The 24,151-nt window shown below is 42.7% G+C and overlaps 3 protein-coding genes across 3 annotated transcripts in view; all 3 read right to left on the reverse strand.

Moving 5' to 3' along the window:
* LOC126565646 (uncharacterized) overlaps positions 1 to 24,151 on the reverse strand; it is a 184,829-nt gene that overhangs the window by 147,642 nt on the left and 13,036 nt on the right. The gene's annotated exons all lie outside the window — the stretch shown is intronic.
* LOC126566021 (3'-5' RNA helicase YTHDC2-like) lies at positions 67 to 3,772 on the reverse strand. Its single transcript, XM_050223221.1, has 3 exons — positions 3,592 to 3,772; positions 2,346 to 3,509; positions 67 to 2,039 (listed from the first exon to the last, which is right to left on the reverse strand). Exons 1-3 carry the CDS (start codon positions 3,770 to 3,772, stop codon positions 67 to 69), a joined length of 3,318 nt encoding a protein of 1,105 aa, XP_050079178.1.
* LOC126565283 (uncharacterized) lies at positions 7,995 to 8,951 on the reverse strand. The gene is made up of 3 exons (XM_050222447.1): positions 8,856 to 8,951; positions 8,180 to 8,779; positions 7,995 to 8,113 (listed from the first exon to the last, which is right to left on the reverse strand). Exons 1-3 carry the CDS (start codon positions 8,931 to 8,933, stop codon positions 8,042 to 8,044), a joined length of 750 nt encoding a protein of 249 aa, XP_050078404.1. The 5' UTR covers positions 8,934 to 8,951; the 3' UTR covers positions 7,995 to 8,041.

The following is a 24,151-nucleotide window of genomic DNA, read 5'->3' on the forward strand; positions in this document are numbered from 1 at the left end:
ATAGAAATGGAAAAGAATAATAAAGATTTGTAAATTATCGAACGAACTAAACCAAACTATTTTTGGCTATTGCTTATCGAACAAGCCGACCATGCAGTTCCACGATGCTGCCATCGGCAGGGAATTCTTTATCTTCGGTCGCGCATCGTGTATGGTGTACGCAATCATTGAGCTCACATCCTCCTGGTGCAGTATGTCGCCGATGCAATTCACCAACACGTCCGTTTGCTTGTCTTCAAACGTTTTCAGCAGATTGCGGGTGAAGTTTACAAACATTCGTCCAAGTTCTCGGCGGATGTATTCAACCGTGCGATAATATTCTAACGGCAGCTGGAACGTGTACTTCCGATCGATGATGAACTCTACCATGCCCTGTTCTTCGGAGCAGGCATTTTGTACGCGTTGCTGCATGTTACCGTTGTCCAGCGTATCGTACCTATCGATACCACACACCAACAGCACCGTCCAGTCGGAAATGACAGTGTTTTCCAGTAGTTGAGCCGGAGGACTATCCACCTTCTTCATCTTCAGCATGTGCTCGAGCTTGCGAGTGTAGAGCACCCATTTCGCAGGTAAAGTGTCAATCTGCACCACCGAAAGACGATGCGGTTTAAACGATTCACTTCCACAGTTGGTCGTCAATAGCTGCTTTTCGTAGTCCGCTATGGCCAGCTGCGGATAGAATCCGGCCGCCAGGCAACACTTTACCAGGGCCCATTTCATGGAGTTAATGTTCAGCGCTTCGACGTTATGCGACTTGCCACATTTGACTATCCCCAGTACGCGCAACATTGACATTAGCTCTACCCGTGCATTGGAAATGGCTTCCATTGCTCCGGTCTTGAGATGATAGTTCCTCATGATGCGTTCATCGGTTTGCATGCTCTTGCATTGACTCCATTGCTGGTACAATCGCAGCAGCACCATACAGTCGCTGTACGTGCGGCCATGCAGAGATAGCTTTAGTTGCACAATTTCCTGCTCGCCCTGTTCATCCAACGGTTCGGTGAAAGGATTGCCTACCTTCAAGGAGGCAATAATGGTGAGCACGGGATCTACGCAACGGAACAAGATGGCGTAGAGTAACGTTTTGCCGAGATGAATACCGACACCTAGTTGGCTCAGCAGTAAGCCCAAGCTAGTCGGTACGGTGAGCGGTCTTTCGATGGCCCCTACTTGATGCAACAATTTTAGCGAGGATCCGACACTAGTAGGGCAAATGGCGTATAAAGTAGAGCAAAGGTATTCTACCGTCGGCGTGGTAGTGTCGGTACGACATAGAAGAGCTGTTAGTATCGTTTCCGGATCCGTTACACAGGAGACCTCTTTGAGCGGAAGTGGTTGTAAGGGATCGCTAGTCAGCCTATCCTTGCCGTACAGCATGAAGTATTTGCGCTGGGCAAGCCACATGAAGAGACGACATGTGCGTGCCGTAGCCAGGCAGGACTGGTCCATACAAATGCCTTGGGCGTAATCACCTGCATGGTGCATCTTCAGCCCAGTGTCCACCACATAATCAATGGCTGTTAGCGACGGTACGAGCTCGAGCAGCGAAGCTCCCGCTAGCAAAAACACGCAACGCATTTTTGAGGCCTTAGATGAGTTTATCGGCAGATAGACGCGATGTTCTTTAAACTCTTCCTCCGTGATCAAACTATGGAGGGCAACAAGCTCAACTTTTCCGCATCGCTCGAGATCATTGCGTCGTAGCAACAGGAGACACTCGAGCACATCAGTGTAATGAGGTAATACGACAAGTACATTCCCAGCTACACATTTCTTCACGATATATACCACAATATCCACCACCAGGTGCTGATCGACGACGTACGGATTGTACAGTTTGTGGTACGTCTGGCAGAGAAGAGATTGTCGAGCCGTTGCGTCTTTTCTGTACGATTCGTGTGCTGTTTGCATTAGCTGCCGGCAGGGATTATCACTCCCGTCGGAACACCAATCCATAGCTAGCAGGGATTTCCGTCCCACTATGTACGGATTAGCGCCAAGATCCAGCAAACTACGGACAACGTCAACGAACCCTGTACACGTTTAAAATTTGGTTAGTTTGCGCGCTAAAAATACCCACTCAAAGCAATGCCTTAATATCCTATTGACAAAATTGCCTTAACCTTCGTTTCAATGACCACAAATAACCCCTTACTTCTATAACCACCTAGCCCGACTCACGCTAACTTCACGCTTCATTTGGTGGGGAAGGCACAATCTTTACGTCTAACAGTTTTTAGCTCCGAGAGTTGGTGGTCATTGAAATAAAGAATAAAGTAGTGCCTTAATAGTGCCTTAATAGGCACATTTGGCCAATAGGGTAGTGCAAGTCCACTTACCTTTTGCACCAGCAATCATCAGGGCTGTCAAACGCGTGTCCGAATGTTGATAGTCTACCATATGTCGGTTGTGCTTCAGCAACGGCAACAGGATCGCCGTGAACGGTGTTGTGTTGTCGGTGTCCCAGCAATCCTTCAACAGCTTATCCATCATATTCCTCGCACTTTGATTCAGACCGCAATGGCCGTACATGAGTTGTATATGCGCTGCCAGCTTCAGCGCATTCTCCACCTTAGGTAATCTCTCTTTCATTCTCTGAATTGCGTCATGTGTGCAAATGGTGTCCAAAATCCAATCCAAATGATAGTACTCCACACCGTACGGCTTATTCGGTGCGTAGCTTACGGTGGGTTCGTTGTACGGCAAGTGACACACTTGTGCGCCTGTAAAAAACTCTGACCACGATTGGACCTCTCCCTTGGTGCACAACAGCACCAACTTCATCTCAGTATTCTGCGCCATGATGGTTTTCACAAGCGAAAACAGCAAATTCATCCCCTCCGGAAGCTTATCGCTACAGTCGACAATCAGATGCGTTAGTTTCGGGGCAATTTCGTCGAACGTTTTGATGATCAGCGACTGTATCAGTGTCTGGGCGGTGCAGAACACGATATTGTTCATTTCGCCAACCTGCGCGTTGATGAGCAGCTTATACCCGATCGTGCTGCCGACCGATTCCTGACGTTCCGCCGCGAGACGGTACACCGTCGCGAGTATTTCAACCTCTTCCTGCAGTACACATATCATACGGTAGGACGACTTACTCTTGCCAGCCAGTCCCAGCAAGCAATGCACGAGCTTGGTAAGCTTTCCACTGCCCCACTCACCGCACACGATTAACACGGAACATTCGCTCGACGGCTCTTTGAATGCTAGATTTTGCAGGTATTGTCTTATCGCCAACATTGAACAGTCGAGTACGGTGATTCTCCTGATCTGATCGGTTAGTGGAATATGTTGCAATCGCACAGTACGATTCCCAATAACCCAAAAGCTCCAGTTCATCGCCGATGCAAAGCGTGCACAGCTTCCTGCTTCTACTTCACCCACTTCCTGGGGTTCCGACTTTTCCATAAGAAGCCTGATTTTCTGTAGCTTCTTCTCCGTCGCCACCGAACACGCCACATTGCCACCGAAATCAACGCGCACAATCGTAACACCCACTGGAAAGAGGAGGCAGAGAATTGAAATAAACTACTTCACCACCCCATCTCTCAACCCCCCCCCCCCCCCCCTCTTTCATACCTTCATTTTCCGTCGGGAAGACCCAAATGGTGCGAAACTTCACATCCGAAGCCAATTGCTTCTGCAACGCCATCAAATCTGGCCAGCTGATTTCCCGCATTACCTTCACCTCCAGTACACACTCACTTGTTTGCACATATTCAACGATCGCCCGTAACACGGCAGCATTGTTTTCATCCATCACAACGACCGGAAATGACAAATCCTTGAAAAACGGAAGGTTTTTCACACCACCCCAAAATCGTGCATACACCGAGCTTTAGCAACTAGCTGCACGTACCTTCTTTGCTGACACTAGTTACCGTTGGCGTTGAAAAAGTTGCCTGCGATACACTCACACGGATTGTTGTATGCGCTGGTGACGTTTATACTCTGTACTCGAACTTAAGTTGGAGTTTTTCCCGTGCGCCTATTATTCGGGCAACAAAAAACAGGATGAAAATTGCAAACTAAAACCAAAAGGAAAACTAATCCAAAGAACAAGAACAGGAACCGTAATGATGCATAAATACGACACAGAAGGTTTATGATATATTTCTATTTAGTTTTGTAGTTTTTTGTTGTTGTTTTTTGTTGGGGAGAATTTGAATGTTCAAGTCATTTTTATATTTTTTAATTTGTATTTCGTCTTCAACTGCCGCCGGTTGTTGTTAACGGCTTGCTTTTGTTTTGTGTTCAAAAGGTTCTGTTTTCTCCTTTCCTGTGTGTTTAGTGTTGTGTTGCGTGTTGCTGGTTTAATTCTGCCTTTCTTAACCGCTCTATTGCTATCATCGAACCGTATTCGTGTCGTGTGTAGATTTGTGTTATGAAAATCGGAGATTGTGGCTGTTATTGTTATATATTGTTTTCCAACACTCTCTTACAATATATTAGTTTGACGAACAGAAGATTCCAAAGTGTTCCACATGTGAAAGACGATAAAATTTATAAAATGGGGTTTTACATTAGCTGCCTTTTTGGTTGTTATTTCATTCTTTCTCGTCGTTCCCGATACACGTAAGAAGCCAAGGTTCGTTTCTTGCTCTGCTAATTGAATAACATACGGAAAGTGTAATTATTGTTAGTTCAGAACTAACCGTTCTCCCCGCTTTTCCTACTCTTCTTTTAGCGTCCTGGTGTTCTAAACTGATTGTAAGTAGTGAATCTTCTAAAAGCAATTGAAGCAATATGCACGTGACTGTTCACTCTCCATCCTTCCCATCGGTGAAGCGTGGCCTCAGATGTCGGTGAGATAATATAGGAGCAGCACGCAGCATTCTATCGTGTATTCATATTAGATGGGAATCTTCATAAATATTCAACACTCCTGCACCCATTCTAAAGCTGACCGTGTTTGAATGTATGCGTTTTTGTTTTCATAAGTTTTGTAATTAGTTAATGATATTGTCATATTTATTTTAAAATAACCGAAATACTGAAGAAGAGTTTGCTTCATTGTTCCGATTTTATGATCTCGTTACCACCTCACTGTACGTTCGTGTGTTTCCACCACATTCCTTGGGAAATAGCTGTATATAAGGTGAGTCTTGCACTGTATATGTATATATTTTAAATATTTATAGATATAAATACAAAATTAGATTATATAGTTTTGTGTGTATATATATTTTTTTCTTCTTCTCTCTCTTCATTTCACTTCAACCTGCGCTCAGCACTTCTCTTCTATTCTCTCATTCTTCAACTCTGATCTGCTAACGTAATGCAAATATATATAGTAACATACAGCTCTAATGTGTTTTCTTGCTACACAGTTTTGTTCTCATTCTTACAAGCTAACAGTAATGTTTTTTGTTTGATAGTTCTGGTGTGTTCATGAAATTGTTATGTTGTTTTGTTTCATTCCACTCTGTCTTAGCATTACAGTTTTGCGTTTTTTTATTAATACTGCTCTGTAAGTTTTTGTTGTGTGTGTTTTGATCAGTAGTTGATCGTGTGACATCTCTCTTCTGTAAACTGTGCATTTATAGATTTTTTTTTTGGTTTTCATGTGAAGTAAGTGTTATCAGACAATGGTTGAAGCGTTGCCCATGTTGCACGATTGCTTATGGTGCCCATTTCCCCATGCGAACGATAGTTTGGAACGGCGATCAAACGAAAACTGTGTCAACTAGGATGGAATGTCGCAACAACTTTCCATTCAATCGATCGTGTGATGATGTGCGATCGTTCCTCGCTCTCGTCTACGCAAAGAATCTCGGCCCTAGCTGATATTGGGCCATACAAAATGGATAGCAAAAGCAATCGTCTCGATCGTATACGCAACAATACACAGCACCGCATTGATCAACCATGTTTGATAGTAGCTTTTGTGTTTTTTTTTTTCACTTTCATGCCCTTTCTGATGTTTGAAGGTTTTGTTTCTTTTTATTTCGTCCTCGAAGAAGTTATAGTCAAATTTCTAGTCGATATTCTTATTCCTCTCCTACATTTTTGGTTTTGAGTGATTTTCCCAACCCTCCGAACTTGATCTTCTTGATGGTAAAGCGGTTCACAAACAAGACTCTGGATCTTGAGCGATCTTGCTTGATGTGTGGGGGAGTGCAGGGAAAATCAAAGCTGTTCTTTTTTGCTCATCTCTCATAAAGCAAATTCTTTTCCTCCTACAGTACAAAATGATGAACCTCGTTTCATCTAGCTTAAGTATCCTATAAATTACTCACTTATTCAAGTGCATTACAATTATTTGGAGCGGCATCAAGTTTTTGCCAAGATAGTAACATTTTAAAAGGGAGTGTTGCATATAGCAATAGAGCACCTCGCTCAAAAAAGGGGTTGGAAAAATGAAAGCTATTTACGATACAAATTGCCTGGCTGTATGCTGAAATTCTTGAAAAAGAAGTTGAACGTTCAACGACAACTACTAGCAAGCAGTGCTATTCTATCCGGTACGAGATGTGATTGACGTCTAGCAGCAGCCCTCATCCTAATAAGACTCGATCAAACGATCTCCAAGTGCCTCTAGGCCCTCCGATAACTACCTCAAGGATGTTGGAGAGGTTATTTGGTCCACGGGAGGAACACGCTACCGGGAAACCCTGATCTTGTTGGGAATGATGATGTTATTTTGGCCAATAAAAAGAAACACAACGATCGTACTTCACCGAGAAACGTTCATCAGTATGAATGCTCTAGATCCACTAGCGCGTCATCACATCTATCGTTGTTACAAGCGGCAATCGAATTCACGATACATAACATTGTAACATTAATCACATTAAGCACTGTGCGCCTCGTGCCTATTGGGGGCGCTAGCACACAAAGTGACCGATCAGCAAATACAGATACCTCAAGGAAGAATCATTGAAAAAGCTTGTCCTGTACTCAAAGTGATTATTCGGGTTGAAATAGTTCTCAGGTCTCATATGGCACAAGTTGACGGATAAAATTGACCACGATTATAATATAGAAGTAGACACACTTCCTGATTCAAGCCTAGTACTTCCTCCTACAACTTCGACTACTGCTGACCAGCGATCGTTTAAGCGTTAGGGAGTTGAAAGAAAATGATACAAATCATTATTACATTATTTTTAGTTGGTTGTTAGCTTTGTGTGTTCTATGTTTCTTGGCAAATGTTCGCTTTAATAATGCACCCAGTTGCCTACAGTGTGTGGAAATTTGTGTTTTGGTTTTAAACATTTAGCATCGAGAAAAGGACACATATCTGTCTCCCTTTCAAAATCTTTTTTTTGATTTCGTGCTTCATATTAGTTCTGGTATGTTATCGTCTTGTTGCTCTCTCGAAAGCTCTGTACCAAGCGCTCTTAAAATGGTTGTTTTATATGGAACGAAAATCAACAGAGATAGTGTGAGGGTTCACCTTCAAACACCCTCGCACGTTCTTGTGACAGTTGCATCTGCTGTTGAACGTATCATCATGAAACATCTAAGAATGGCATTAGCTGCCCTATATGTAGTTTTCTGGCTTCTGGAAAAATATTACACTCCATCAAAGAAACATGTCAACATGCATCAACATTATTTATGCTCTATAATGTTTTGGAAAGTTTGTTAAAGTTAAAAATTTTGTAGAGTGTCTCTGTAGAAAACTAAGCATACATTCCGCTGAGCATAGGATGCGGATATTAAGAATCAATCGGTTTGAAAGTTATCCTACTGTAACAAAGATTCCTCGGGTTCTGCCTGTGTGTTAAATGTAAAAGAAAACTTACATTTTTACTCACAATAAAGGGAGTGGTCGGCATTACAAGCGCATTGAAGTTGCACCTAAGCATTTACGTATAGCGTGTATTGATTTTTTTTAAATTGAGTGTTGGTATTTGCATTTTTCCTTACTCCCTAGAAGTGAACGATGAATATTATTTTTTTCCATTTGCCGTTGTCCGTTTGGGGTGGTTAGTGCTTGCACAGAAGGCGTTACAATACCTGCTTTGCCTTTTGGGGGGTCGATTATCATGATATGGAGTGTCGGCCACGGTGGCTCGATCGCTTAAACATTGACGTTGAAGCCTTTCTTTGCAGCTACCGGTAGCTTTTCACCTTGCAAGAATGGATTGTAGCTCTAAAATAAAGCATCAAACATTAAAGCAACGCCAAGATTCAAGCATTCGTCGAGCGCGGGACGTACCTTCTTGACGTGAAACTTTTTCGCAACCAAGTTCTTATGCTCCTGCGTGTGGAACTGGCGGGCGATAAAGTTTTCCAGATCGGAATCCATCTGCGGGTTGCCTTCGCTTTGCGTCGTTGCCGGACAGTTGAACATGTGCTCCGCATCACACATGCAGTCCTGGGCGGCTTGATATTCTCGGCTAAATGCGGCCGTATTCTCGAAATCCATCGTGCAGCCCTGATCTTCGGTGTATCCGACCGGGCACGGATTCGGCGGATTACAGTAGGCCGGCAGGCTAGCGTCAGTTTTCACCTGCGGCTTCGGACGGTTAGGTCCTTCCCCTGCGCCACCCGACACGTACTGATGGCCCCAGAGGGAACTGTGCTGCAAGTATTCCTGGTCGCGCGGCGAAGGATTCGGATTGGAACCGTCCAGCAGGGCGTCGTAATCGAGCTGCTCGGATTCGAGATCCTTCGTTACGCGCGCCATCAGTGCCAGACGGCTGGCGGGAAGTTCGTCCATGGCGGCCGGATCGATATACGAGTCGGCTGCTTCTGCTAAATCCTTGCCCATCCTATCGACGAGCTCACGGAGCAACATGTCCGAAAGAAACTGATCCTGTGCGTTTGGAACAAGGAAACATTGTGATCATTATTTTCGATACGGCAGTAGGAAAACATTGGTGATGTCTTACCTTCATGCCCGCTGATAGGTAGGCTAACGCTGGGTTAGTGGCCACCATCAGCGAGGCTAAAACAAAAAAGAAGTACATGGTTGGTGCCGTGCTTCGTTAAAAGCACGCTGCAATGTTCTGGAGGTCGTGAAAGGAAAAGGCCATGGAAAAAGAGAGAGAAAAACAGCACACACTGTTGTTAAGTAACAATACACAATAAAACACAAACAAAACATAGAAAAGCTTTTTGGCTCTATTATTCCTCCTGCTGGTCGCGTTGTGATACTCTGCATGGGGGATGGGGTCTTTTGGAAAACACATTTTTCATCATTTTGCTTGTTTCTTATCGTGTGATTTATAGCTGAAGTCACATACGTATGAATTCAAAACACGTGTCGTGAGGCACTGCTAGACCTGGTTCCGCGAAAAGAGTCCTTTGTTACGGAATACGGTGCGTTGGGTAGTAAACCTTGACATTTAGATATCGGATCCGAGTAGGTATGTTTTCGCAACCGTCATCAAATATAATTCTCCGATTAGAATCACTGCACGCTCAATTGCTTCTGTTAGTAACCCGTATACTGCTGGCATGGCAACGAATTAATCTTGATGGAGGCTCTAGATGAAAGGCGACGAGAACCCGAGCACCATATCATCATGCGCAAGCTTCCACAACATTTGACCTATAAAATCGGGGTCCCTCCCCCTTTCTTGGGGATATTTATGGTTCGGAGGCCTCAGCCCGCATCTAGCAACCATTATTCCAAGTATCAAATTAAAATTCCGACCACTTGTTGCGATGCGAAGGAGGAAGGTGTTTTCGCCACACGTGCTCATCTTCCCAACGCCAGCTGTTTTTCCCGCAAGCAATCCGTATATCCAGAATCGTTCCAGTATCCGTGCCCACTACACCCTGACCATCGCAAAGTCGCCAAATCTCGGCAATCGCGTCTCGTCCGACAAAACGCATGCGGGAAAGCGAACGTCATCGTCGAGCGCGATGCGACACAATCAATATCATCTACCCCGCCAACGATGTTGATGACGTCAACAGTTGCTGGCAGATGGTGTATGGTGTGTGGATAAATACTGGGACAGCAGCAGCAGTAGTAGTAGTAGTAGGGCTTCTCGTCGACAATTCGTCATCGTGAAGCTCTGTGGACACTGAGCGAGAGACACAGCGACGCAATAATAATAATATTTCCTTCAAGATTTCCGATGTCACTGCTTTCGATGTAGCTCCACAGAATTCTCACAGGTACCCAACCACACACACACACACACACACATTTACGGTTTTTCAAACTTTATAAATAACCAAACAGGCGATGTATTTGCCATCGCCTTCATAGTCATGAATGTATAATTAATTTGATCGCCGTAGCTAAACAGCAAACATTATGCCTTCCTGTATCGATTTTTGGAGGCATCCCCACTGTCAAATGTAGCCAACTACTAGACACATAATCACGCAAGGATAGGATAACTTTTTCGCAGCCTCGGCTCCTATCGGCTCCCACACGAATAGATGTACTTCACGTGTATTGAAAGTGTGGTTATGTATTCACAGTTTTGAAGAACGCGTAGTGTGGAGAGTCTTGAGTTTCTGTTCTGCGCTATATTCACTGTTGACACAGTTTTTTGCTTGAGAAACACTAATCCTCCTTCGCACCTTAACTTCTAAAGCAATAAACAATTGCCAAAAAATGGCGCGACACAACCAACAAACACTTTACTGATGATGCCTAAACACGGAAAAAAGCTCTCCGACAAGTCCGATGTCACCACTACATCCACTCGGCCGTTCGTATGATTTTCTTTCGCCACCGCGTAACATACGCACACCCACTTCACCACCTACTGCGTTGCGAGATAAAAGAAAATGAGAAGAAAAACCTGCTTTACCTAACAAACGATTTTCCTGTCGACGATTACACCACTCTTCGATGTGTTTTTCACTCGTCGACGAATTTGTGAAAACTGAATCGAGGCAACCGCTGGCTGGACGGTGGAGTCCCAAAGCTTTTCCACATTGAACCACACATGCATGCAGCTTCTCGCTCTCTCGCTTTCTCTCTCTCTCTCTCTCTCTATCTCTCGTTCTCTATTGAATGCGCATGCGCTTTTTGAGGAAGGTAAGGAAAAAAGGTGATGGAAATTGGAAACTAGCGGGAAAAGGGCACACACTTGGGGGTTTTGGGGGGAGTTAGATGGTTGACGAAGGAGTTGCAAACAGCTAAACGGTTGCCAGCTGGCGCGATTGATCGTGTTGAAATTTGTCCATTGTTTAGGTTATTGTTGTGTTTTTGGGCAACATGTGCAACTCCCGATTGTTAAAGCTTTTAAGTGTGGGTTTTTAAAGGTAAATCGCTGAAGCGGAAGCAAAAGGTTTTCTTTAGGAAACAGCACATTAATTTGTACAACAATTGCTATAGAAGTCGAGCAAACTTCTTCGCAAGGGAAATTAAGAACTCTCTTCATCAGATGTTTAAACAACTTCAAAGACAGCTCGAATTATTTTTATAATTACAGCTAAATTAAGACCAGTTTAAAAGTTCCTTCACTGTACAGCACAGCTTTTACGACAGCGCCGAGATACTGACGGGGAATCAAATTAAACGCTCTCAGACATCACGCTGACAGGAGATGGCATGGTATGGAGTCGTCGGCCAGGACCCCCGGTTTACCCACCGGCAATACTATCAGTTTCAGAGGTTTTTGATTAGATAAGTTGCGAAACGGTTAATAATTATTACAACGCTTCTGGTGATTTTTGGTGTATGGGGCGATGTGTCCAGGAACTCAACTCGTTCAAGAAGCTGAAAAAAGCTTCCGATAGGAAGGAAGGAAATTTGTGGTTCTATTAATGAACTGACGGTAAATTTAAATTTTCTTCTTGTGAGTGTCAGCAAGAGTAGTTATTTTCTTGTTTAAATATGATAAAGAGTGCTTTCCAGGGAGTAGAAAGATGTCTAGATTATGTTGTACTTGTTTTAAAAGTGAACACTGTGCTATTCACTTATGTTGAAGATTGATTTAATTATTTTCTTATTTATTTATTTATTTATTTATTTATTTATTTGATAATTGAACTTCATTTCCTCTAAACAAATATCAGAAAGCATCAAGCAAATACTTCTACTTCTTTGTAATTGATTTATTTCTTTTATGTAACACCAATTTTTACACGCAAACAAGCACGCTTACCGTTCTCTTGCGCTGGCTATAAAAATCACGTCCAAACCATACACGCCGAGAGAGAAAACAACATAAAATGCAGTTCGTGCCATTTGGTTTGTTTAAACATAAAGAGAAATGCTATTTCATGATCGCAAGAAAAAAGGGAAAAAGTAGGAAATGGAAAATCTCATCGTCAAAGTTGAAGCTTTCGCTAATCCAATTGCGGTTGCACATTTTTTCCATTCCACATTTTCCTGTTGCTAGCAAAATGCAGTCCAAAGAATTGGAAAATATTATTCAAGTTAAAATCAATTAGGACTCTCTACTAGGAAATAATAAGTAAAAATTGCAAGCTCTTATGGAGAGCTCTCAATTGTTTGTCAAAAGCACTGCAACATCAATATCCGCTTAGTTTTCGGTGCAGTTTTGCTTTAAAACCTTTACACTACTACTTACCAAGTTTTTTTTACCAGAAGCGTTCGTCTCCTTTCCCGGAAACAACAGTTTTGTTTTCCACGAGGTGGTAAAATCTCTGACACTTTGCCGTAAAAACATTCACCCAGCATCAAAATGCCTGCCAGCATGGAAGGCGTCTTGCTTCGCAGGAAATTAAACGGAGTCGATTCCGCGGTGTGAACTAGCAGTAGTTTGCCGTTTTTCTACGCCCACTATCACACCCAGCATCAGGACACCATGATGACAAGGCCACATTTCCCCCACGGTTGGGGTTTTGAGGGGTGGGCAGAAGAAAAGCAAAGGGCCAAGGGCTTTCCACCGAACGTCCTCCGTCGAAAGAGAATGAGAGAGCCACAGCAGTTTCACAGTCCCGGTGTAGATTTTGGCCGACAGTCGAATTTCATTGATAATTTTAGCTACTTCTGGACGTTCCTCTCATTCGCTCTTTCTCTCTTGCTCCTTCCAACACGTGTGGGGCTTTTGCGTTCAGCTTTTCGCCATTCAATGAGTTGGAAAATCTTGTTCCGGGAATTGTTATCCCAGCGGTGCGCAGGCGAGAAGAAGGAAAAATAAAACAAACCTTCCGAGCCGACTTTTCCGATAACATGCTGTCGAAGATCACGTCGCGAAACGTGCTATTAGGAGCTTTATGTTTCTGTTGTAAGAGATCTCGGTACGTGCCTGACCGATAACCTGCGATATGACTTGGTGGTGTTACGTCAAGGTGTTGGACGTGTTTTCCTACTGACTTGCCATGGGGCACAGAAGCAACACCCGTCCCTCGGATCCTGTTTCATTCATCTTCCGGTGTGTGTTAAAAATGGGATTTTTCATGCTTGTTGCGAGCCACTGCAAGCTCCTGAAAGATTGTGCAAAAGGAATGTTTTCTTGTTGTTTCAATTACATGTTTCACCTTCCTTCTGGCCTTCTTCCTAGTCGCGAAAAGGTTTTATCTTATCGTGTAGAGAACAGGAGAACACATTATCAAACACCCTCGGACGCGGGGTGATGGAACATTGTGGTGTTTGGGGTTTGCGATAATGTACAACATGCAACCAGAAGCATCTCGTTAAAACGTCCCACAGTGTATACGTAACCGGTGGCAGTTATTAGATTCAGGTGTTGTGGTTGTGTCTGTAAGGGGGATATTTCCCCCTCGATTCTACGCCACGTCGTAATTTTTCCATTGATAGGAAAATTCATTCGGAAAAAAGCATCCCCATATATGTACATACACGTGTAGCTGTTTGTGTATAAGTTTTCTGATCGCATCTGGCTTTCTCTGTTCGTTCGTGCGTGGGCGCGAACACAAAATTCAAACCGGAACTAACTGGGGCTGAAAAGAATGCCGAAAGAAGAAAAGAAATGGAAAAAGCTCCTACCCATATCTGTAGAAGGAAGGATACAAACCATCAAACAGCAGAAAGCACACAACAGGGACCGGTACGCTTCCAATACAAACAAGCACGTCGGTAAAACATGGCTACAAAAAGTGACCGAAAAATGGTGAAAAAAATCATTTTCTTCCTGATAACTTTTTGGTATTGTTTTTCCTACCTACCTACCTCCCTAACCACGGATTGGTGTATTTTGGAGGGGCGTTTTGTGGTGACCGGTTTGAGGTTGCAAGTGGGTAAAATAAAAGCTGAAAAAAACAAGTATCGACACCAGGCAAACAAAGTAACATGCACACACTCGGGTCTAGAAAGGAAGAGTAATTTTGTAGCGAAGCTGATGATGATATAGGAGAATTTATGGTTGGTCCGTAATTTACGACCCACTGTCACTGTGCGCTTCACAGCAGCACGTCTGTATGAGGTTTTGTTGCTTTTTTTTTTGCGAAAACCACACTTGAAAAACGTTCGAACGGGAAGCGACAGTTTTTCACGATTATGGTAACAGACGGAAAAGTAAGTAAGTTTTTTCGGTGTTTTATCATTACGTGTGACACAACTCGTGCGAAGAAGCACTACTGCTGTTAAGACACTATAATGTATTTATTAGGAGCTATCTGAGAGATATCTCCTGGACTCCTTACGGATTTCGGTTTCCCACATCGTTTAAATACTTGTTTAGTTTTGTGAGACTGTGACAAACATAAAACCAAAAAGTATGTATCATTTTGTTCAAATAAAAACTTTCAACGATGAATTTAAACAGTTGGTTATTGTCTTGGATGTATCGCTACTAGCGCATCTAGCGGCAAACGTACGAAACTAGCGATGCAAAGGAAAGCAGGGGTCGTGATGATGGAAATAGAGTTAAAGCTTTGGTTGGGAAAACAGTTCAGTTGGGAAATTTCATTTCTGGCTCCACTCCGTTATCAGCTTTAGCTTTTCCCTTCACTGCAAAAGGGTATTTTTGAGAAAATAGTATCACAGCTTGCATATTGATGGCTTCATCCCTTAGTTATTTTGTTTACGTTTGCTCAGAGAAATCTAATTTAAAAATATATTCTTGATATTTCTGTTCTGTTATCCAAAAAGAATTTTATACAATAATTTGTGGTCAACAAAAGGGAATTCTACCTAAAATTTAGTTGTAATTTAAATTGTAAGTGAGAATGTTCTGTCTATCCACTAACCTATATTCTTCTTATTGGTCTGTTAAGGCAGGGATGGTATGGCTAAAGCTAAAAAATAGCCGATCATATTGCTTTTAGCAATATGTTTAGAATATGTTAAAATTTGTGCAATAAATAATAGAAAAAGGTTTAGAAATACGGCCTGGGTGTCATTACGAAATAAAAAATAATAATAATAATAGAAAGAGGTGAGTAAAAACGGCACTTAAACAGGCGGCAGGCGAGTTTTAGCACTTAAACTAAATAATGGAAAGATGTGTTATTTTATTCTTTTTAATTTATTAGAGCACCCTATTGATTGATAGCAAACAAGTGTCTCCATACACAATAAAACATTTTCAAAAATCTTTGGAAATACGGCAAAAAACTCCGAAAATTTAACAAAAAACATTCCAAAAATATTAGGAAGTGTTTGTGATTTACTTAGATTGACTATTATAGTATAAATACTCCAGGACCGGCCCATTTGGTTTAGGCGAAAGTGGCAGCCTGGTGGTAGAGAATTATAAAACAGATATTTTAAACATTTTTGATACTTTTACACAGTACATAAGCTTATCTGTTTATGAACTATTCCATTATTCCAACTATCTGGGATGACAAGACGCCCGTGAAGATTTCTTCGTAACAAAACACTGTTAAACTTTTATCGCTTTCCCTATCAAAAATGCCCGTCTTTTTTCATTCCTCTGTCAAATCGTAATGCTGCTAACTATTTTAGAATGATTTCCTGGAACAAAACACCACCCACCAGTTCAATGACCGCAATGCATTCTTCGTACGAAAAACGAACAAACAAACCTCCCCTTTCCCACACTCCTTCCCGGGTCCTTACATCGTTCTTAGTTCTGGTTCCGCCGACCAAGAACCTGGATATATAGCGGGAACCATGCACACCAGAGGGCCCATACCCAAGGCCCAGCGGTCGTGTCGTCGTACACATTCCTAGAACTAGGGCGAGCTGTGTGCGCGAACAGTTGGCGCCGGCTGGTCTGACTCCCGAAGGAATGCAAGCGTAAACTCCGGCACCCGGAAGCAACGAAAAATTGCACACAGAAATCGTTACGATTCCGATACTGGGAAGGGCGGTTGGGACTCACTACACCCACTCGCCACGGTGGAACTGAGCAGAAAAAACGCAGAGCAAAGCAAACCCCTGGGAATCCTGGATATGGCCTAGATTTGTAGTGGTTTTTTCTTTCTTTAGGTTTCCCTTCTACTAGGACAACACCCGGCAAACCGAACGGGATTGTTGGTTGTCCTCGTTTTGGGCTGGTGAACGTTTGTTTAATTTACAAAATGGGCTTTTTGGGATGGTCGTAAAACAACGTTCGGCCAAAATTAATGCTGCATGAAACCATTGGCTCCATCGCTGTCCAGCGCAATAATCAATCAAGCTTTAACGAACGCATGCAGATTGACGGGCCACAGTGATGGGATTATGGTTGCAGGTAGGATTTTTGGGGCTGGTTTATGTTTCCCATTTCATTACACAGTTTCACCATTTTCCCGGCCAGTAAACGCTGCATTTCGGAGTGTCACAATCAAGGAACAGGGAAAGCTACTTTTCCGCCAAATTCTCTGCATAGAACCCAATCAGGGTGAGTTTAGTGTCTATACTTCCTCTGTACGCACCGTAAATGAGTTGAAATTGTAGTGGAGGTTTCCAGCAGTGAAGTGCAGATGGCGGAAACCCACTAATGCCGAATCGATCGACACCAAACCACATATGGGAGGAGGTCCTCGTCTGTGTGTGTCGTAAGCCGGTTTTTTCGCAAACGCAAAAGTCAACGAACCCTGTTGCGGTTGGGGAATATTCTGCCAAGGAAAATTGAAGTGGTAAAACAATTATTCAATTCACGTGAAATTGGGTCGCAACAAGGCCGGTCACAGAGCTTGGCATGATAATAGGAATCGGTGTAACAGTCATGGGCGATATTTTTAACCCCATTCATGGCCATTCCCGGGTGAATTAGTCGGGTGAGGAAGAGGTCGAGATAATAAAGCTGATAATGAAAATTGCAATAGAATTACACCCTGCCGGGGGACGGATGCTTTTATTTATTGAAGTGAAATAGACCATACCCAAACAAGAGATCTTCTGAGACTCGCGAAATTGCTGTACAGAGTCATGTTACGCGTTTCAGGGGCATTTTAATGTATGTATGTTTGTTATTTTCCTAGACAACAAACTTACCCGCTTACTGCCCGCATTAAGTCTTTCCACCAAATCAACTCCCGGGAAGGTCGTAATCGTGACCTTTTTATTCGTTTTATTTAAACAAAAAAAACGCACACACACACACACACACCCTATTATCGGTGGAAGGTCAAAGTTGAACCATCTTTGGTAGATTGGTAGCGAACGGATGATTTTTTAGTCGAAAATATATAAAGAAAAATTCCCCCTTAGACCCTGACTAACCCCCATCAAGGAGGAAACCTTGGCCAGCCAGCGTTTATCCCAAGCGGTAGAACCGGTAGCCATTTTCCCACGCCCATTTTCGTACCACGCTCCACGTGCCCGTAATAGGAGAAGTCTTTTGATTTTTTGAACCGCTCCACCCCAGACTCCATTGGTCCGTTTTCGGGACGGGGAAATGTATGGGTAAATGTTCGTTTCTTCTGCTCAACTTTGCCATGTGTTTGGCGGAGGTTGGTGGAACATTTTTGATCACCTTTGACATTTCCTACAGGCTGCAGGTGACCTCTTCTGGAGGGGGGGGTCATAAATGTGATAGAAGGTGAAGCAAGAGGAGACGATGTATTCTAAGGAAAAAACCCCGGTGCAGATCGTGGGCCTTTTTTTCGTGGAATGCCGATTGGTTTTTGAGTGATGTATTCGATTTTACAAATGGTTTGATGATTGTGCTTAATTGGCAGTTGTTATTTGCATGATGCAGGCTTGCGCACTCCAATGTCCCGTCCCTCAGGCACGTTTGGTGTTTCTTTATTTTATGTACAACAACGATACCAATAAAATAATTCTATTATACGACGAAGTACAAATCGTTTTAAAAATAAACATACATTGCAGCCCCATTCGCCAAGCATTTTTGCAAAGCGCATTCACTAGAACTTGAACAATGGGTAGAACACTTCGGACCAGAATTAGCGTTTCAGCGGAAATCATCAAACGCCCGCCAAGGATCGAAATCGGATCCGCCGTTCTAGGAAATCTATTTATATTTATTATCTTTTAGTGCGTCTTCGCTAATGATTCTATTTTGCTCTTATAAGCAGCTGCTTCGTTATCAACGGGTACGATGATAATTGCAGAACAAAGGAAAAAATAAGTAGTGCAAAAGTCAAGCAGACCAAAGCAGATATTTTTTCTTGTGATTTGAATTTTACTGTTCTGGAGATTTGCTTATACGACAGGAAATTAGAAACTCAACCCCGTCAAGATTTTCAGTCCGCTGTGAGGTGTTATTTTATACTGTTTTACTAGTTATACGATTTACTAGTTTAGAGTCGCCTACATGGTTCATGGAGGGTTTCTTCAAGTGTTAAAGTGCATTTTCATAAGCTATATTGCTACGAAAATGTGTAAGATATCTTTAAAAAAGACAAAAAAAAAGAGTTCATGAAGATGTTTAAGATAAGGGATTCGATTTTCTGTAAAGGATGTAAATCTTATTCTTCTTGGCTTGGCTTAACGGACGACCTTGCATTTGTGGCCGGTCATCTAATGGTTTACTAGCTGATATCACGTAGTTGAATAGTTCATCTTCACTACGAAGGAAAGGTCTGGATAGGATTAGAACCCTGGTCCTGTCTTGTGAAAACCAGCGCCGCCGTCGTCTCCTCCACCGGGCCTCAAGGGATTCAAATATCCGACTCGAGTAATAACTCAGTCGTAAGGAAACGCTGGCGGCTTATAACTCGTTTTGCACCAGATCGGAGTTCCAATCCCATCTGTTCCACGTTGTATTCAAATGTCTCGTAAGCCACTAAATGGCCAAAATGATCTCAGAGATCTTAAGCAAAGAAAAAGAAAATACATAGGTAATCGATTTTCACATGACATAACACGGACTAGGCGGTCGCCTAGGGCCCCAGCAACTGCTTGGTACAAGGGGTCTAGTAAAAGAGGCCCCGCGTTAGCACCTTAGCAGAAGTAACTTCGTAGGAAGGGCCTCGTATTGGGGCCCCGCTAACGAGGGTAAGGGGCCTTCTCAAAAAAGGAGTCTTCACCTAGGGCCTTCAAAGACCTTGATTCGTCACTGCTATATAGGCATATCGATGGATAGTTGTTATTAGAGACGATATGAAGTTTGATAGCTCTCTATTAACCAAACAGATAACCAAACGAGCAGATTGTTGTGTTTGTCTTTTTAATAAGTAAAAATATCCTAAATTTAGTATATGAATACTATTAAAAACCCCATTACAGCGATGCTGTTTCAGTATTATATTCGAGCGTGTGCAAACAATCTTCAAATCTTCAAACTTGATTGTTTATTTTCAAGCTATTGCTGTCCCAACAAAATTGTAAACGAAAACTAAAAACGAAACTTGTTGAATGCTTTGTGTAAATCAGAAAAGCAATAAACAATGCGCAATACGATAGCGATTGTTACATACAGCCTTTGAAGTTTATATCATGCTCGATACGGTTTTGCTTTCTAAACATCCCCCCTGTACCTGTAACAGGACAAACAAAACTTCACCTTTCATTTGCTCGTTTTTTTCATCACACTTGCTCGGCCCAACAAAAAAAAAGTGTATTACCTTTGTGCTGTGTCATGGATCCATTTTTAGCATGGCTTCACAGAAAAATAGCTCTTATTGCGCAGCAGATTTGCTTCTCCGACAATATGGTGGCACGATCATGCACCAACAAACACTCTTACACTTCACTAAAAGCTCGATGGCCATTTCAACCCCGCTCTCCCAGGGCAGGCGCAGCGCAACTGGTGGCAGTTGCTAAATAATCGGCTGGAATGTGGGTGTAATCGACACGAACCAGTAAGGTACAAACTTTAAACATAGAGAAGGAGGGTGGTGGTATGCTCGCATGATACTATTATGCAATCGAGCCAACTACTACTCCCCATGGGGGGCGTGTGGTTTGTTTCGCCCGTGCAAGGATATTTTTAGACCGAATCTGCGCAATTTTGCTGCTCCCTTCTCTTTCCTGTCGGAAGTTCCCTTGCTGGAAATGGGCTTGGTTCGCTTATCAATCGCTTCGTGTCGAACGGTGCCTTTGGCCCTTTCGAACAATGCAGGGCTCAAGGGCAGGATGTGAGGTACGGCAGGATCAAGCCTCACCGTACACCGTTCGGTTGTAAATAATTGCTTCAGCAACGTTGGTACATGGAACAGACGACAGGATTTTCCCTGATGCACCTTAGAGAGAAAGCAAGCAGCGAGACAAAGAGCAATCAACGGGCCAGCTTATCGCACGATGATGGTGTACTACTACTACCAGCAGCAACACCACTAGCCGGGAGTTATTTTTGCATGCAAACAATACGGCGTTGATTGTTTTCTGTTTTGCATATCGGGCTCTCCGTGAACAATGTAAAATCTTCTGCTAAATATCGATTCGTATCGGCTGTACACAGTGCCATACGAGGCAGGCAGGCACTAAACATGATATATTTCATGGTTAAGTCATCAGGACAAGGTTAAGGTTAGTGCAAGTAGACAAAGACCTCATCCGCCAAAGGGTGTTGTAAATGGGAAATGAAAATCGTCCTACACATTAAAGGAAATGATATGTTTTCTTGCAGGTTTTCCATGCTACCAATTAGAAGGCTAGCTCCAACACTTCACCGACTTCTGTGATTTGGTAGAAGCACTATTGATTGTTGTTTTCATATTTCCGACCTCGGTTTCGGTTCCGGGAGCAGGATGGGAATGCAATTGTTCATCTGCGTATTATAGAATCAAACGATGCCTGGATTTGTTTTCATTTCCGAGAGGAAGTTGATTTCTTATCCGGAAGTGAAAGTAAATCATTGCTTTGGTAGGGCACAGTCCTTAGCAAGGAGTTTTCTGGAGCTATTAGCTAGTTTTCATTCCATTCTGAAAGCTCGAATGAGCTTGATTGGGATCCAGTAGTAGTAGTAGTATTAGTACTTTTAGTAGTCGTATCTTTACAACGTTTCTCAGCCTAGGTTGTCGGACTGATGGTAAGACGAAGAACTTAATTAGGGTTTCTGAACCTTGGAAGGTCTTATTCTTAGAGAATAGTTAATACTGCCTGGACATGCTTGCTTGATTTATTTTTACCTGCAGCTGGATAATGAGTCTTATCTTATTTAAAATTTCTGCTTACGACCACTTCACACGGCAGGACCGGGATTCAAAATCCCATTCGAGACGTACTATCCAACTACGTGGTATCATCAAGTCTACTAATTCATTCGATGGCCGGTATGACCTAGCAGTTTGTTAAGCCAAGGAAAAGGACATCTTCCCTGTAGTCTTTGAGAGGTGAGGCCTTCCTTTAGTTCCGCAATCACTGAGGGAGAAAAGCTCTTAAAGTATACATAACTACCTGGTGACGGAAGAACTTCCTAGTGAGGAGAGAGCTTCAAAGTGAAGACAGAGCCACATTGTAAGCTGAGGAGCGTCGTTTTGAATATATAAAACAGCTCTCAAAAGCTCTCAGTTTATTGAGGTAAGGCTTCAATTTAGCCTTGTCCAAAACTTCCTCCACTTTGTCACGCAATTTACGATCGATCTATTGTGGCGTAGCTTTAGGTTGAAAAGACCGGCTTATTTAATAGCTCTAGCGATGGGATGGTTCCATCGCGTCCATATCTTACCGCAAAATAACAAACCAAAAACCAAAACCTTCAACACAACCAATACTAACTAACCCGCTAGCACAGCCACATTCAAACCACAGGGAATGCTAAATTTAGCCAAACTGACAAACCTTCGGGGCACTAAAAATATCTCACCACGCGTGTGTGGCGTTGGGCCCTAAATCGATGAAGCAAATCGTCGCACGGGAGCCTTCGGTGGAGCGCCACCTTTTTTCCATGGTGAGATTCTTGGGGAAATAGTGAGTGGAAATTGTCGTTTCTTTTGAACGGGAAGTCTCGTGCGTTGGATTGGATTAGCAAAAGCGATAGGTAAGTAAGGAAAGGTGGATCAGCAGGAGAGGATGTGTGGTTAAATTGCTTTGAGCAACAATTGAGCTCATCGTCCGAAGGGGGTGGGATTGAGAGTTTAAGCACGAGCACGATTGGTGCTGAATGGTGGAACGGTTTGTTCGAATTCACAGAGTACCACACCACCACTACGGCGAAATAGCTTTAGACAAAGACGTTGAGCAAAATTCGTGCGCTTCGGCATCGAACGCTTCTCATTTCCGGATGCTCCGTTCCGAAGGCCAAACGGGCAACGCATCGGCAACACAAACGCACTGGGTGAAGTGAAATTAATTTAATACGAATGTACATCATCCCGGTTTTCATTATCACCGTCCTAGGATGGTTGCTAATAGAGCAAGTGTTTGTAAGATGTCTGCTCAGTTGTGTGGGACGTTATTGCCTTGCTTCCCTTTGGTATATTGTTAGCAATATAAATTTGTTCTTCTAAGACATTCTAAATATATAACGGAAAATAAATAAACGGGGAAGGATGCATTGGCGAGGAACAGATGCTTCATTCAGCTTCCCATGAAAAATAAGATCCTTATCGAGCCATAGACAGTAATCTTCTTGTCCATTTTCCCATTAACCCACGCATTGGGTGTTACGTTTCGTTTCGCTAATCTTTTGCTTCGAGGAACTGCAAAAAAAAGCTCAATAGTTGGCAATCAGGCTGACGATTACCGGATGCGGCTGACGAGGAAGTGGGGGCGAGAGTGGATGGATGAAGTGTCATGTTAACAGTTTATCTAAAAGAGATTTGCAATACAATAATTGAAATGAACACTTAGCTGCCTCGTTGTGATTCTCGACATCAACATCGTGTCTTGGATAGTCAGAAGGTTTTCCTTTTTCTTTAAAAATTGAATTGAAGTTGAAAATCTCATAAATGCGTAATACTATTCTCCGAACGCAACCCAGTTTGGGTAAATGTTTGTTTGGTTGTTTATTTTTCTTTCTTTCTTTCTATAGTCGTGTCTCTTTCCTTATATCGCTCTCGGTGGTGAGCCAAACAGGGGCCCCGGTAAGCTCGATAAGCCGCCCCCACAAACCACATGAGCTTTTTAGTGGTGGGTAGTCTTAAGCTGTGGTAAGCGCTTGCGGCAATCAATTTAGATTTATGTGTAACGTTTTCCCCCGTTAGTAGAAAATGAAATCTTTCAATGATTGAAACTGTTGTGCAATGGAGGATGATAGTGTGCAGGGGTTTTTTAGAAGTTAGTTTTTACAAGAATATTTAGATTTCAAGGCAATAGAAACTAGTGATCGAGTAACATGATTAGTTACTTTTGGAGCTCTTGAAATACTTGGCAAATGTTTTCAGATGATATACCAATTGCAGCACATAATTTCATGCAATTTATGCATCGAATAAAATGGTTATAAAGATATAATGTCGCTTAACTAGAAGTAAATAATTAATACAACCTAAAATGCCTAAAATATTGCTCTCCCTGTTAAATCGTCTGAAAACCTCTGCAAAATGCCAAACTCCCAGCGCAACAAATTAAAATCGTGTGGGTTGTGAATGAGATTGCACAAACTATCACAATCGACCTTAAAACACACACTCAACACACGTGGCATTCGGGGAACATCCCGAACAGTAGTTTTTGCCTTTTAATTTATAATACGTACGTAGCTCCTCACTGCAAATCAAATTCTTTGCCTTTTTGGCAAGCGTTCCAATTAATTTAGAATTCTGCTTTTATTTCGTCACCAGTTCATTTTTGTGATGGGTTTACAAGCCCCTTCGTTTACGGCAAACAAGCGAAAGAGGGAGCGAGCTTGTGGTTTCTTTCGTCCAAGAAAATGATGACCCAAACCAGTAAGCAAGCGAACCTACCATACGCCTACACGCAAACTGGTGAACCGACCGCACCACACTTACAGTAATGAAAGAATTTCAGCACACTGAACGCGACTGTGCCACAGCCAAAAGGCGGAAAGAAAATGCTAAGAGTTTTCTATCTCTAGTTCAACTT

Source organism: Anopheles maculipalpis, chromosome 3RL (assembly GCF_943734695.1).
Source record: "Anopheles maculipalpis chromosome 3RL, idAnoMacuDA_375_x, whole genome shotgun sequence".
Classification (NCBI taxonomy): domain Eukaryota; kingdom Metazoa; phylum Arthropoda; class Insecta; order Diptera; family Culicidae; genus Anopheles; species Anopheles maculipalpis.

Coding starts and splice junctions, on each gene's coding strand:
- LOC126566021 (XM_050223221.1), bottom strand. CDS start 3,772: ATGGATGAAAACAATGCTGCCGTGTTACGGGCGATCGTTGAATATGTG. Junction 3,510..3,591: donor CTTCCCGACGGAAAATGAAG/GTATGAAAGAGG, acceptor TCCTCTTTCCAG/TGGGTGTTACGATTGTGCGC. Junction 2,040..2,345: donor GATGATTGCTGGTGCAAAAG/GTAAGTGGACTT, acceptor AAACGTGTACAG/GGTTCGTTGACGTTGTCCGT.
- LOC126565283 (XM_050222447.1), bottom strand. CDS start 8,933: ATGTACTTCTTTTTTGTTTTAGCCTCGCTGATGGTGGCCACTAACCCA. Junction 8,780..8,855: donor ACCTATCAGCGGGCATGAAG/GTAAGACATCAC, acceptor CCAAACGCACAG/GATCAGTTTCTTTCGGACAT. Junction 8,114..8,179: donor AAAAGTTTCACGTCAAGAAG/GTACGTCCCGCG, acceptor GCTTTATTTTAG/AGCTACAATCCATTCTTGCA.